Consider the following 15,783-nt stretch of genomic DNA (forward strand, 5'->3'; position numbering starts at 1 on the left):
ATATTAATTAAACTACTGTACTTGTGAAAATTCATTACAAAGAGCTCGTACCCCGAGCGGTCACGCAACTCGTGTGCGTCACAAGAACATCTTTTCCACCATGCCTTCCATGCTACCAAATGCTGCCGGAGTTAGAATCTGGTATTAGCGCCACGATTGAAAATCGAACAGATTTGATTCTGTCACAGCTGAGTCATGGAAGGCCAACGTCACAGGCAATGTTCACGATAGCACGTCGTAGTCCACGAACTCCTGATTCACGTTTATGTTTCGCGCCCCGTGGGAACCCGGCATTATGCATATTTCTTTTATTTCATGCAAAATGGTAATGCGGATGAGTGCAGAAAAATAGTATTTTCAATAGTATTTTTCCACAATGTTTTTATATTCGACAATACGTTTTTCCAATTTTTATTTTTCCGTTAACAATCACTTGAGAAACGTTGCTTAACGAAAACGGAATGAGTCCGTCGCAACGAAGTAATCACCAAAATAAGTTATTTTCCGCAAAATCTTGCACATTGACAAAGAATGCTTCTGTTGCGCGCCTGCCATAATTAATGCACCGGCACGAAACACGTGATTGTAGATTTAATTACGCACGTGTACGAGAAACATCGCTACGAACATGGATATCGTATAAAGAACAAGGAAAAGATCGCAATGCTAATTTTCTTCTTGAATTTTCTTACAATATTTTATTTTTCTTGCAATTAATTTTCTTTAATTTTCATTTTATTTATAGATTCCCAGAGATTTATGCGAAACATCGTCCCATATGCAGAACGCGAAATAATGGTAAAAGCGTCTCTAAAAGTGGCTTAAAATTCACCTGATTGGCTGAGAAGCCACGTGCTTTTATCGTTGTAAGTGCGTTCTGAATATGTACCGTTGTACTTGAAGTGTAAAGTTATTTTAAAGGAAAATTACGTTACAATAGATCATGCATCGACATCAAGTATGCTCTACCTGAAATAAACGCAACTTTCGAGTGGACATAAGTGTGCTCATGATATCAAAGAGGAAACTGACTTGAACAAATTAATTTTCCAGGTCTCGGAGACGAATGGGGCGCCGCACCACCGCCCAACAATCCCCTGGAATCCTCCATCAAGGAGTTAGGTTCCCATCTCTTACAGGTAAGTGAATTTATAAAAATTGATGATCATTACCTAACTTTACACCTTACTCGCAATAAATCTAGAATTCGTTCTAGAATACGCAATAATTACGCAATACACGATTTCTGCTGCAGACTCTGGGTGGATTTATATTCGTCGTGGCTCCCGATGGAAAAATAATGTACATAAGCGAGACAGCTAGCGTGCACTTAGGTTTGTCCCAGGTGGGAGATATCCCCTCATTTATTTAATTAATAATGCCATTTTGGTAACCGCGAGAAAGACGGATTTTTCCGCAAACGCGTTACGTAAGACGATGCCAAAATATAAATAAGCAGTATTTCAGATCTATCTATATATCTTACACACACATATATATATATATATATATATATCTTTATCTTTTTCTTTCATGCATGCACAATTTACGGTAAAACTTTTTCGCGCAATATTGCGTCGCTGCATCGCATTGTTATACAATTATTCGTCCCGCATGCATGTATGTTCCTACATACGTCCAAAAACGAGTGTCGCGTAATTCCCGAAATTATTGACGGAAACTGTTTGTGAACGCAGGTGGAATTAACAGGGAACAGTATATTCGAGTACATTTACCCGGACGATCGTAACGAGATGGTTTCGGTGCTGAACCTTCCACAGAGCCCCACGGATCTCGCGGGCTTCACATTTCCGCCCCCGAATACGCGGGGTGAGATCGAACTGGAACGTGCCTTTCTCCTGAGAATGAAGTGCATTCTAGCAAAGAGGAACGCAGGCCTCGTCACCGACGGATACAAGGTAAATGATACAGTAGAATTTTGATAAAAGTCGGCCGTTGGAATTAGAAAATTATTAGAAATATGATAAAATTTATAGATAACAAAATTCGATTAATTTTTCGATTTATCTTTTGTATGTGTTGCATATGTATGTACAAACACTATAAATGTATAGAACTTCTAGTGACGTATGCGTGTCAAAAGATAATTTCTAGCTTTCATTGTTTAATTTTTATATGGAAGGAAACGATACCAATATTGGTAAAAGTACGTGAAGCGATAAATCGAGCAAGGCTCGATTATATCGAAATTCTACGATAAAACGAGACACTTTCGAAATATAATACATACGGTGGAATTGAAACAACAATTTTTTGCACATATAATAATTTTTCTTTCGACAAAAGCGAGATAGAGGAATCGGTAGCTTATATAATTTTGCTGTTTCACAAATTCTATGATATTTGCAAGGTACGGATAGGATGGGACTAAAGACAAGTGACTAGCTACCATAAGCTTGCACAAAAGAACAGTAAAAAAAAGGATCAAGTGTAAAACAGCCTTATAAGATTATGATTGTTAAAGTTAGGCGATTTGCAGTACAGGTTTGTTAAGTACAAGTACCATTCTTCTGGTCACGTTCGAGTCAGAAAGAAAAGACACCAGGTAGCGTGAACCAGTACCTGGTCAGTGGACCTGTCGGAAGTTTAACCCCTCCAAGAAACGAAGTCGCACATTGCTTCTGTAAATCCCTTCTCGAATCTAATATCGAAGCAAACTTTTTTTAATAATGTTTCTATATTGTTTTTTGCTATCGTTTTCCTCCTCTCCTGCTCTCAGAAATGTGTACGACACGCATTTGTCGAATTAACTTAAGCACGTTACCACGCGGACGCTATTAATCAGACTTACAAATACGCAACGCGCCACACAAACGCGAAAAATCGTGGATCAGCACTGATCTCGATTTATGGGCGTCGCTTTGATTTTCCGAAATTGGGTAAAACTGTACGGCTTCCCCTGGTCATCGATGAATCGTGGACATATGTTCGAATAATAAAGGGCGTCGTCATCGGTTCTGGCAAACTGAAGGGCGGAGGAAGGAAGATTTAGCATAGCCTTGCACTTGCTAACTGAAAGAAGACACGGTCTTCGGAAAATATTTGGCAAATAGCACGTTCGTACAGGGATGACCGTAACACTCAACACAATCCTACAGGGAGCTTGAATGAGTACAAAGTCATAAATACGACCCCTGCTGTTCGGAGGCGGGTTTATTCCAGTTGGCACTTGCAGACAGCACAAAGATGGGACCGTAGTTGGCTTCTCTTTTGTCAACGCGCGGGCTGAAACGCTCCGTATTAACGATTGCGTGAGATTTGAGTGACGGAAGGTGGTGCATGCTTTAAGTTATCCAATAAATCGCCAGAAAAGTGCTGAGTTAGTTTCGAAAGCGATCTTGCTTTATTTAATCATTTCATTCCCTAGTCATAAAACAACCTAGACAAAATAGAAGTTTAAATAAATATTCTATTTGCGTAAACTCCATTTTATTTTCATGCTTGTGTAGGGTAAAACTTGGAAATGAATATATCGGATGGATGAATAATTTTATTAGGATGGTCAGATAGGAAATATGTCAATACTGGCAAGAATGATCACTTTTAACGTAACACATACTTCGATCCTTTACACAATTTTTACGCGTCGGGATCACAGACCGTTATCACGCTGATTTCCTACTTGCTTTTCTCACGCGCCGGTGTCTCTTGTCTCTGTCGCCTTGTTTGTCACTCTCGTATTTATATCGGGTGTGTGGCAAACGGTGTTTTTCAAAAATTGCCAGTAGCACGACAACCCGCCAACTTATTTGTCTTGTATTAAAAATCACAAACACCATGTCAGGTGTTTGTCCTGGAAATTTTTTGGCCCTATTGTCATCGTCAATAAAATTTACCTACACTTGGAAAGTTATATCTTTAATATTATACAATGAATTAAGACAGTTAAATAAGAATAAAAAATGTAATTCTAATTGCTAAAATACATATCACTAGCAATCTATAATATTATATATTGCCGTACTCTATAATCGCAATTCGACCAGCACTGCCGTAGCGAAAGGGTTTATCGATTTATTTTAAGAGTCTTCGATTGTCAAAAGTATTTTGTTTTTGTCCAGCGCTTTTGTTCAGCGGGAACGAGTTCGCTTACAGGTTGAGGTCGGGGGGTGATCGCACGCCCTCGTGTCAAATTATATTCTTTTTTTCTTTTTTTTTAACTCCCTTCAAGCCCTTCACGCGCCATCGCGCGCGCCGATGCACTGGAATTGCATACGAGGTGGTGTATGCAACGCAACGGGCATAATAAAGGGCTTATTTGCCTCACAAATTCGGCCGACACTCGAGACGGGAGCGTGATGCTCAGTGAGGCTTTTTTCCGTGTCATCGTGGCCGTTCAATTAAGCAGGAATTGTTAATTTGCCGTTGTTCTGCGCGAGTATCCGTATATTTCAGCCGCGGCGCGCGAGGGAGTCACTCGAGTATTGCACTTACGTTCGGCCAAGGAACACAATATCGCGCACGTGTGCATCTCGAACCGCAAGTGTGATGCAACCACGGCGTGTTACACACCCCGCGAAAATCCATTTGAATGCCTGAAGTGCCTGAAGTCGTAGCTGGCGAGGGCAGTAATAAAACGGAGATGTCATTTTTCCTAAATATTTATCCAATGGCTTCTTCCTTGTACAATCAGTAAATTCGTCATGTAAGTGAATCCTTTCTCAGAATATCCTTGATCCATTTTAAAATTTGTATCTGATTCGTGTGAAGTCTTTTTATTGATTAACAAATAAATTTATGTAAATTTTCAAGGGGTATAGGGCACGCATATCCATTTTTCGTCGATCTCTCCTTGCGTAATATATCTTACATAATATAATATTTGTCTAAAGATTGTAAAATTTCAAGAACGGTACAAAAAGTTGTATGAAAATTTATCTTCGCGGAAGTCCAATATATCAAGCTAGTATGAGAAGCTTTAAAAAAATCACAAATGTTGCACTTGCTCAGAAAAAAAAAGAAAAACCTTGAGGAGATAAAGCACACATCACAAATATATATTACAATAATGTAGGGATGGGCGATGTTGTCTCGATGCATCGGTCTTCGATAGATAATAGATTATTTTCGGCGATGTTTTTTATTTCGATTAATCAATTATTCAATGTTATTATTGTTCTTATTCGTTTAAGAAATAATCAATCATGTGTAATCGGTTATCTGGACAAACGATTATTCAATAATCGATTGTTTTTCCCGATATCGCCCATCCCTACAATAATGTTTTATAAGAAATTTGATGTCGCAGGTGATACACTGTTCCGGCTATTTAAAATGCATCATAGAGGTGCCCATCGGATCCGAATACGAGGATGGTGTTGGCCGTTGTATTCGTAATGTCGGCCTAGTGGCGGTCGGCTATTCGCTGCCGACGAGTTCCATAACAGAAATCAAATTGGACAACAACATGTTCATGTTCCGAGCATCGCTTGACTTGAAACTCATATTTCTCGATTCGAGGTAAGATACTTTGGTGATTTAAGCTTGATTTTCATAAATCGATTGCAATAAACCAAAATTTGAAATCCATCAAAAAGAATAAAATGTCAGTATAAAATTAAAGAATTATATTCCCTGAACGTCAAAATGAAAGAAGCATACTACGCACCAACATTTTATTCATATCTTCTATGAACTTCGAAAAACCGTTTCTGCAGACTACAGAAATTCTTTCATCGGGGAATCCCCTCTGTGTCGCACGAGGAAGCGAGCAGCGTTGACTCGAGCACCGAGACACACAGTGGATTATTTATTTTCAATGTAATTATGGTTGGGTGTCGTATTGCGCCATTAATATTTCGATGGAGGGCCCGCGCCGTGTCCCCGGTCGGGAGAGAGGTACGGCCATTAAAATCAGTTTCGTGTTACCGCGCTGCCGCATATCCTCGTTTTTTTCTCTTTTTTCTTTTCCATCCGGCAAATAAATATCCACTACCGGCCCGACGAGCCCGCGTTATACACCCGCCCGTTCACTGGGAAACGAACACGTGACGCAGTATAAATATAGCGCGGATAGAAGCGCGCGATGAAATTTTATACGTACGTCGATCGGAATCGGTTCGCGCGGATTGTGCAAACTCGCGACGCTCGCACCGTAAATCCCGACGAAAACAAGCCCGATTCGAAAAGCGACCCTCCCCCTGGCCGGGGGACCTACCCCTGTAACTTTTCGGGCAAAGCTGTGTTAACGCTCCGCGCGATATCGCGCGGGATATTGTATCCTGTGTATGGAAGATAATTGCACGGTTGGTTTTTACACGAAAGGGAATAAATATCTTTGTCATTAAATAAAGAATTGACGTAAATCGAAACAAAACACGAAATTTGTAACGATATTAAGTATGTAATCCGAAAAATTCGACATTTCCTTTCTGACAATAAGAATAATTTACAGTATAATATTGTAAACTCTTTCATTGTTTTTATATTAATTTTATATATGCTTACAATGTAAAAACATATATAGTAAGTAAAATATTATTATATTTCGCGTATGATTACAGGGTGGCACAATTAACAGGATATGACCCGCCGGATCTCATCGAGAAAACTCTGTATCACTACGTGCACGAATGTGATAGCCTGCAGCTGCGACATGCTCATCGAACTCGTAAGTATTTCCTTACATATTATTAGACTAGTAATCGCGCAAGAATAAAAAGTCAGAAAAAGCCCTCTTATTTCCATAAATTTTTATAAATTCTATACATGTCAAAGAATATTTCCGAAAAAAAATTGTCAAGTTATGAGATAATTACTTTGCTATCTCTTAAGATCAAAGAGAAATAAATTAAATTAAATTACTTTGAAAAATATGGATAAATGGATATAATGTTAATGTAGTTAAATTAATTTTTAATATTATCGGATATATGAAATAATTGTACCAATAGCTTCTAATATCATTATTTACAATCATCTAATAAATACATATTCAGAATGTTTCGTATTTTCGTTCATATCTTGTGTGTGTGTTTTAGTTGCTAATTTAATTTAATTACATTTATATTATATCCTATATTTTATCTATATTTTTCTAAGTAAGTTAATTCGTTCCTCTATGATCTTAATAGATTGTACAATAGTTGTTAACTTGACAATATTTTTTCGGAAATATTCTCTGACACGTGTTACAGGAATAAAAGGGCTTTTTCTGACTTTTATTCTTGCGCGATTACTAGCCATACACAATATCTTTATTTTCCGCGAATATATTATATTTTCAACGTCCATATTTTCCCCGATCAAACAGTCCACCCGTCTACTTTCGTACTTTTTATGTGAATCATTCGTGTGATTCAAAAAATCCAAAAGGATAACAATAACCGCGAAACAAACGTACGAAAATATTTTCCCCGATATTTTCACCGTCGACCGGCGGTCCGGTCGGGGTTCCTTTCGATGTCGACACGGTACTCGAAGAGAACGGACTCTTCGTGGACCAAAAGCAGCTGACGCTGCTTAACTCGGCGACGCTCTCACACCGGCCCTTACAAAATATCCTTTGATCTTTCCTCGCGTTCCTCGCGATAACACTGCCCGTATTTTCCACTTTTCCGCTCTCTCTCTTTCTCTCCCTGGGTCATCGCGCGCGCGCTTATTCTAAGTATGTGCACACGTGGGGTACACCTAGGGGTGTACATTATTGATTGAACAATGCTGCCACAGCGCGTCGACGGAAAGAGGAGGCTGCCGGGCGCACGTGTATGCGTCTATATATGAGAATATGAGACAGAGAGAGAGGGAGAAAGCGTAAAAGGGAGAGCGGAGAAGCGAGGGAGGTTTAGCGAGAGGTGAGAGCGAGGTAGGAGGCTGTTACTGCTATCACTGTTTGAACAGACTCGCAGTTTCACGAGCGCGACTCGAAGGGAGCCTGACATAATGCCGCTAATGTCTGCGCCCGCGGATTGCGCGATCGCTCGAATGTCGTTTCACTCGATTCTTTTTCCTTCCGTGATTCGATGCCGGCATGGGTGAGCGTCGGCAGGATTTTTCTTGCGATCTCGCATACAAATGGCACGAAAGATGCGATCCTCCCCTCGGATATTATTAAGTCTTGGAGCTTTTCTTTCACTTACTTTTAATTCCCGTATCATTGCTGGAGATAAATATTCAATGATAAAGAGAACGCATTTTCTCTCCGCGAGTTTGCCATTTTCTCATGCAATTTGCACTTAGTTTAATTTAATTTAATTTAGTTAAAATAAAATTCAATGTATTGGGTCGTCCGGAAAGTTCGTGCCGATTTTTAATAGATGGCGTTGGAACATGTCTGAATATATCAATGTTACTGAAAACATACGATTTATATACATATGCTTAAAGGTGACATTTCAACGCATCTTTAGGAAAAAAGTTGTTTCAGATAAATTGATTCGTGTCAGTTTTGTACTCTTTTGAAGATGGAAGAAAACAAAGAACATTTTAGACACTTGATGCTTTTCTATTACCGGAAAGGCAAAAATGCCTCACAAGCAACAAATTCGATATGTTCTGTTTACGGAGAAGGCGCTTTAGCTGAAAGAACCGTACGTAAGTGGTTCGCTAAGTTTAGAGCTGGTGATTTTAATCTTAAAGACCAAGAACGCTCGGGCAGACCCTCTACTACTGATGATGACCAAATCAAGACACTGATCGAGAATAACCCGCGCTACACGACACGTGAATTAGCAGAGATACTGAAAATATCGAAAACAACTGTCCACGATCATGTAGTGAAGCTTGGTTACGTAAGTCGCTATGATGTATGGGTTCCGCATAATTTGGCCGAAAAAATATAATGGATCGCATTTCCATCTGCGACTCGCTGTACAAGCGCAACGAAAACGTACCATTTTTGAAGCAATTAGTGACGGGTGACGAAAAATGGATCATTTACAACAATGTAGAACGAAAAAGATCCTGGGGTAAGCGAAATGAACCAGCATTAACCACTCCGAAAGCCGGCCTTCATCCAAAAAAAGTCATGCTCTGTGTTTGGTGGGATTGGAAAGGAATCCTATATTATGAGCTCCTACCACACAACCAAACGATAAATGCAGATAAGTACTGCTCGCAACTGGACGAATTAAAGACAGCGATTCAGGAAAAATGTCCAGAATTAGCTAATAGGAAGGGCGTCGTGTTCCATCAGGACAATGCCAGACCTCATGTTTCTTTGACTACCCGACAAAAATTGTTGGAGTTTGGCTGGGATGTGCTACCTCACCCACCGTATTCACCAGACATTGCACCTTCAGACTTTCACTTATTTAGGTCTTTGCAAAATTCTCTTAGCGGCAAGAACTTCAACTCTTTGATCGACATAAAAAACCACCTTGAGGAGTTTTTCGCCGAGAAACCTAAGAAGTTCTGGGAGAATGGAATCTTCCAGTTGCGTGAAAGATGGACAAAGGTTGTGAAACAAAACGGTGCATACATAAGTCAATAAATATTTATCGACATAAAAAAATGTTGCCTTTGAATTTTCCTTCAAAATCGGCACGAATTTTCCGGACGACCCAATAGTTTACACAAAGGAAATGCAAGTATGCATAGCAGTTACTGACTTATACTCTAAAATATTTATAGGAAAAAGTATGTACTATAGAAATGGATTTTTTTATCTCCAATATGTCTAAAATAATTATGACAAAGAAGGATATTCTTCTGCTATAATAATTTATTATAATAATTTATTATATTACTATAATTTATTATAATTCTTTCTAGTATAAATATCTATAATATCGGCGATGACTTTATACATATAAGCTTCGCTAACAATTTCATGTTTATCCTTGCCTTGTGTTGACAGTGTTATTGAAGAACCAAGTAACTACGAAGTACTACAGGTTCCTGTCAAAGAGTGGTGGTTGGGTCTGGATGCAGTCATACGCAACGATCGTGCATAATTCGAGAAGTTCGCGGCCGCATTGTATCGTCTCCGTGAACTACGTGCTGACGGCCACTGAGAACACAGGTCTGATTATGAGTTGCGAGCAGAAGTCATCTTGCTCAAGCCCCGGGAACCCGCCGAGCGCCCCCGTCTCAACACCCACGATCGCCGTGAACGATCTAGATAATCACAGTCCGAGTCCTCCTGTCTACCGCAGCAGAACCAAGGAGCCGCCCGACACCGACTACGCGGACAGCTCCGGTTACCCAAACTCGGATTATATGACTACGGGCTCGACGAACCACAATCACTATCTGTCATCATCACCATATGCGCCGCACAGTGTCAATGGTGCGACCCACGAAGACAGTGCTTATTACAACGCGGACTTGTTCTATCAATATGGAGGTAAGTCATAATCAGTTCACATCTAGAAACTAATCTGCTCGCGGACGCGCTAAATGAGTAAGCTACGTTCCACTGGAAGTGTTACATCACAAATAAAAAAATTCTATGTCGGGGCACTCTCATTTTACGCATTTGTTTGGTCATCTGCTATTTAAGTCAAAGTCTACAATGTATAAGAGTCACAGTTTATGCTTGATTATAATCGATGATCATATTTTCTGTAATCCTTCAAGATCTCCATCAAGATCCCGTGAATCCCCTACAGCACCAACAAGAATCGCACCATCAGCACCTTCTGCGTCACGCTACTTCTCTGACGACCATCCAGCAACACAGTCCGCAGCATAATCAACAGAAGCGACAGCATCCGCAGCACCTGCTGCATCATGTGACTTCCCTGGCAAGTCTCGACCAACAGCAGCAGCAGCAGCAGCAGCAGCAGCAACAGCAGCGGCAGCAACAACAGCAGCAGCAACACAGTCCCCAAAGCCAACAGAAACGACCCTACTCGACGTCATCAAGTTCTGGTGGCAGCACTGACGGTCTGGATGCGCACCTAACAAATTCTATAAACCTGCTGCCAACAGGTTACCACTTGTCGCATCACCATCACATCACTGCAGATTCGACGTCGGCGGCGACGCTGAATGAGGCAGGCAGTGTCATCATGTACCCGAACTGCGCTTTCAACAACAACGAGGGTTACAATGCTGCACCGTTGCAGCACCACGAGGGTTATCAACAGGCGGCCCATCCGCAGGGTCACCATAACGGCAACGGGACAGTGAAGCACCCGCATCATCACCATCTGGAAGCTACACCAGCCGGCTACACTAGTGTGATTGTTGACTCACAGCAATACAGTCCAAGCACTGTGTCCCAAGACTTGCACGTGCATCAGACGGCACCGACGGTGAGCGACGGCACGTCGCCGATACATCATCAGCCGCACTACGAAACGCATCATCAGTTTGTTCACTGACACCAATTCGAGGTGCCCTGCGCGTAGCACTTTGATACTGCTTGCGACGATGACGCGTGCGGGCATCATCATCATCATCATCATCATCATCATCGTCATCATCATCGTCGTTATCATCATCATCAGCAGCAGCAGCAGCAGCAGGAACGTTGCGCAACGACAGAGTGCAACAGAGAACACTATGCTGGACATCAGGTGAATAGCGGATCTTATAGTGAATCAGAATCTCACGTTACTTACGTTGCGTCCTACAAGCGACTCTGGAAGATGCAAGACAGAAATGTTCCTACTTTGAAGGATTCGTAATCTTCCCACCGATTAAATTGGTTGGGATAATTTTGTTGTTTGAATTAAAAATGACTAAAATATTTGCATCCCTCGATATTATCGCTTAACTCGACGCATTAAATTAAAAATGATAATTTATATGTTGGTATACATAGAAATTTTAAGTAATCAGATAATTCTAAAGATGAGATTGACGAAACATTCAAATTTTATATTTTGTTATACAGGGTGTCCCAGAGAGCTCGTGTGACAGTCGTTAATGAGAGATTCTTGAAAATATTTGGAGATAAAAATCCTAATACCAAAATGTTGAAGCTATAATAGTTTTTAAATGGAAAGCATTTGAAGTTGACCAATCGAATCGTCTAACTTTCGCGCGCTCAGGCACGGTACATTGCACAGTAGTGACAGGCTCTAAGTGCCCTGAGTCTGGATCATATGTGATATCAATTTTTGATACTTCTTTTTATTTATACGTCGATAATGAATGCGTAAAATATTCTATTCATTCATTCTAAAGCAGGCCCTAGACGGTCAATATTATTGCTAATATTAATGACATTCTCTCTCTAGACACTGCAATAGTAACTCTCAAAGCAATAATTTAATTTCTAAGAAAATGTTGACGATTCGATTGGTCAACTTTAAGCGCTTCCCATTCAAAAACTATTGTAGCCTCAACATTTTGGGATTAGGATTTTCGTCTCCAAATATTCTCAAGAATCTCTTAACAGTTGTCACACGAGCTCTAGGACACTCTGCATATGTTTTCTTGTAAGTTTTAGTTTTGTGTTTTTCTTTATTTTTAATTTTTTAGATAACTACTCGTATCTTTTGTTTTTGTTTTTTTCTTTTATTTTAGGTGACTTCTTCAAATTAACCGACACGTGATGCTGCTTCGCGTAGATTCTACGGCATAGAATAAGGAATTGCAAGAAAGCATTTATCTGTGCATCGGGCTTCAAGATGGAAGTAAAATCCTACGATCTTACGATTCTACAATTTTTTCTTTTCATGTTGTCATCTCACAATAAAATTGTAATCGATCGCAACATCGATGACTGTAGCAGTGATGAAAGTAGCATTTTCTTTTGTGTGAGACATCTTCCTCGACGTCTCAAATTCAAATCGAGAGAAGCACAACCGCTGACACATGTTCTTCAGATAACATGATAACATGAGCCAATCTACGCGTAGCTATTTTGTTCGGCGCAGGTGCGATCCAGACATATCGTGAGTCTGGCTGCAGTCTAGTTGACGTTTCAAATTCCTCAGAACACTTTCTATCCTTTTTCTTCTTTCAAATAAAAAGAAGGAAATTATTTTAAATTTCGAACATCGACTGAACTACCAATCTCTATCCAATAAAACGTGTACACGCACATCCTGTTAGCTATGCGCAAGTTCACTTATTTCCAGGTGATGCGTGCTTGTATCCAATACAAGGATGACAAATACGCGTGTCTCATAGATCGTGACATTCAATATACATTGTTTCCCGAAATACTCCATTTTCACAATCGTACAATTGCGTGATAGGGCTCACGAAATAAGAGTAATTAGATATAATTTAAATAATGCAATGATTATAATTTTTTTCGTGAACAGTTTAAATAATTGAAAATTGAAAATGGCTTGACAAGAATAATTTTCATTGATTCCAACATTTATAATGCACAATCACTGATCTGAATTTTTATGATCCAGAATGCAATTTCAACGAATGCAATATAAGAAATGGCTTCTTACCGCAGAGTTAATCAAACAATCGCGTCGAAAATTAACATAAATGACATCTATAAATTTCATGATGAGATCATGATGCAAGTAGACATGGTGTGTTCTTCAAATTCAAATAAAATAAATATTATAAATAAATATTATTTCAATATACATATTATGCCAATAAAACTCGGTTTCGGATGTAATAAAGATTATTTATAATTTTATAATGATTTTGTTTATTTTTATTGCTTTTATATGTTATTTAATAACGTTGTTTTTTGCAATCAAAATCAGAAATATTTCTGAAATTTATATAAGAATGTTCTATAGGAATGAGATTAAAGATAAAAAATACGTTATTTATTAGGAGGTCTTGACTAATAATATTGAAAAGAAATAATATAATAAGAATCAAATGCAACTTTGCAAAGGTAGCATAGAATTAAAAAAAGAAGAAAAATCAAGAAAAACACACCACTTATATTATTAATTAATTTATTAAAAGAAAATAAACTAGAAGAAAATAAACAATGAAATATATGTATATGTGCGTTATTTTTTATTTGTTATTAATAAAAATTTTTTTGTTATATAATGGCGGAAATAAAGGCCAGCGCATTGCTATGCGTAAACTCGTTCTAGTTACGAGTACACTATGTCTACTTGCATCATGGATGAGGCTATGCGTTCACGGAAAAAAAGACAGCATATACAATATATTTGCTGTCCTTTTTGCCGTGTTGATAAACCAATAAAGGGATTAAACAAGCTCTTATGTACGTACATGTATCACATATCTTGAAATGTCACGTAATTATTAATTCGCGATATTATAAGTCAATTCAAAGCCCTTCACAATAGTCATCATTGCGAAAGTTATTGTCAGTCATAGGAAAGTATTATAGAACCATTTTATCTGTTTTGGATCTGAGTCTGGATCTGCAACTGGGAATTCATTCAATTTTTGTATTAAAAAAATATATATCGACTGCTATATTAATTAATATTAGAACACGTGAAAGTGATACCTGAAAACTTGAAGGCATGAAGAGAGCTGTAAAGCAGCTCGAACAAAATCCCACGACTCAATTTGGAACAAAAATTTTGGCATGGGATATTTTCATATCTTCATTCTTTATATGCATTCTTTATATCTTTAAAACAAAGTGTTCTAATATTAAAAAATATGTCGGTGAAGCTATTGGCGTCGTTGCTGTAAATACGATAGATATCATTTCTTAAAGGTAATGCGATGTACATACAAATGACATAAAGCATAGATATGTAAATTGTTGGAACTAATGTAAAATATATATAGTAGCACTTACGTCGATCCGCGAAGACTGACCGGTGCTTGTGCCAATCGACCAAAGAAAAACGCTCTTTCTATCGGTTAGGTCTTATTATATTTTTATTCGCGCTTATTTATCGAATATGGATAAAAGAGCGAATGTGTGTTGTAAACGTTGTAAATATAAACTACTTAGTGCACAAGGTCTAGTACACATTTTTAATTGTCGCGAAATATTTTATTATGCATAGAGAGAGACTTGTCGTTACATATTATATAAAATCGGCATGCATGTATGCGCACACGCACGCAGTTGTGCCGGCCCAATGATTTATATGAATATAGATTTTTCCTAATATGAGGATCGCGGCTAAACGTGTCCGTCGATTAAAAATCTTGTAAATATTGTACAAGACCCCGCACTGCATACCTATATACAAGAAAATATATCATATTTTCCTCTGAAAAAAGTAGAGTACTTTTTAGTTTGCCGCCTTATTCCTGTGTGCTTTTACATTTCAAGATTATTTTATAACTGAAGCAATTTATCAATATAGAAAATCGTTTTATAAATAGAGATTGATAAGATAAATGCGCTTTAATACCATGTAGCATTATATGAAAGCTTTAAACACAACGTGATCGAAATTTCTTTGATGAAATAAATGTAAGATTTTCATTATTCACGATATTCGCGAATAATATCGAAAATGTTTGTGAAACGATTTGTTTTTCTTTCAATTTACAACGAACTCTATCACTACAATAATTGTCCGCTACTGAAAAATATTTTGATTTACAAATCCAGCAGGTAGTTAAATCCTCGAAATATTTCGACTTTAGTTTGTCAAGATTAACAAGTAGCAACAGGAGCTTTTCAAAACCTGTTCTAAGCCAGATTACTTGGAGTTGTCTTGTCACCATATAAATAAACATCATCGTGTGAATCCGGAACCCAAAGATTACATCTTCCCAAGGAATTTCACAACTTTCGTCATTTTTAATCTGTTTTAACTCTAATCTGTTTTCTCAGTTTAAGCTAATTCCGCATAAGCAACTGAAAAGAAAATATTTCGATTATCAGAATTTCATATAAAGCGGTCAAGAAACTATTCTGAGAATTGATGAGATGTTGAATGGCAGTTTAACCCTTTAACTCCGACAGTCGTCAATAAGCGACTTATATAGTCT

The 15,783-nt window shown here is 38.4% G+C and overlaps 2 protein-coding genes across 3 annotated transcripts in view; one reads left to right on the forward strand and one right to left on the reverse strand.

Moving 5' to 3' along the window:
• LOC105284398 (single-minded homolog 1) overlaps positions 1-13,437 on the forward strand; it is a 44,906-nt gene extending 31,469 nt beyond the window's left edge. For both annotated transcript variants that reach the window (XM_011347859.3, XM_011347858.2), the window contains exons 3-9: positions 1,054-1,139; positions 1,256-1,345; positions 1,698-1,919; positions 5,270-5,481; positions 6,525-6,631; positions 9,818-10,306; positions 10,540-13,437. In XM_011347859.3, the coding sequence (XP_011346161.1) occupies positions 1,054-1,139; positions 1,256-1,345; positions 1,698-1,919; positions 5,270-5,481; positions 6,525-6,631; positions 9,818-10,306; positions 10,540-11,288 (1,955 nt within the window). In that variant the 3' untranslated portion in view covers positions 11,289-13,437. The remainder of the gene's footprint in view (positions 1-1,053; positions 1,140-1,255; positions 1,346-1,697; positions 1,920-5,269; positions 5,482-6,524; positions 6,632-9,817; positions 10,307-10,539) is intronic.
• The window catches only part of LOC105284399, a 47,622-nt gene that overhangs the window by 19,296 nt on the left and 12,543 nt on the right, over positions 1-15,783 (reverse strand). The window lies entirely within an intron of this gene.

Source organism: Ooceraea biroi, chromosome 3 (assembly GCF_003672135.1).
Source record: "Ooceraea biroi isolate clonal line C1 chromosome 3, Obir_v5.4, whole genome shotgun sequence".
Lineage (NCBI taxonomy): Eukaryota > Metazoa > Arthropoda > Insecta > Hymenoptera > Formicidae > Ooceraea > Ooceraea biroi.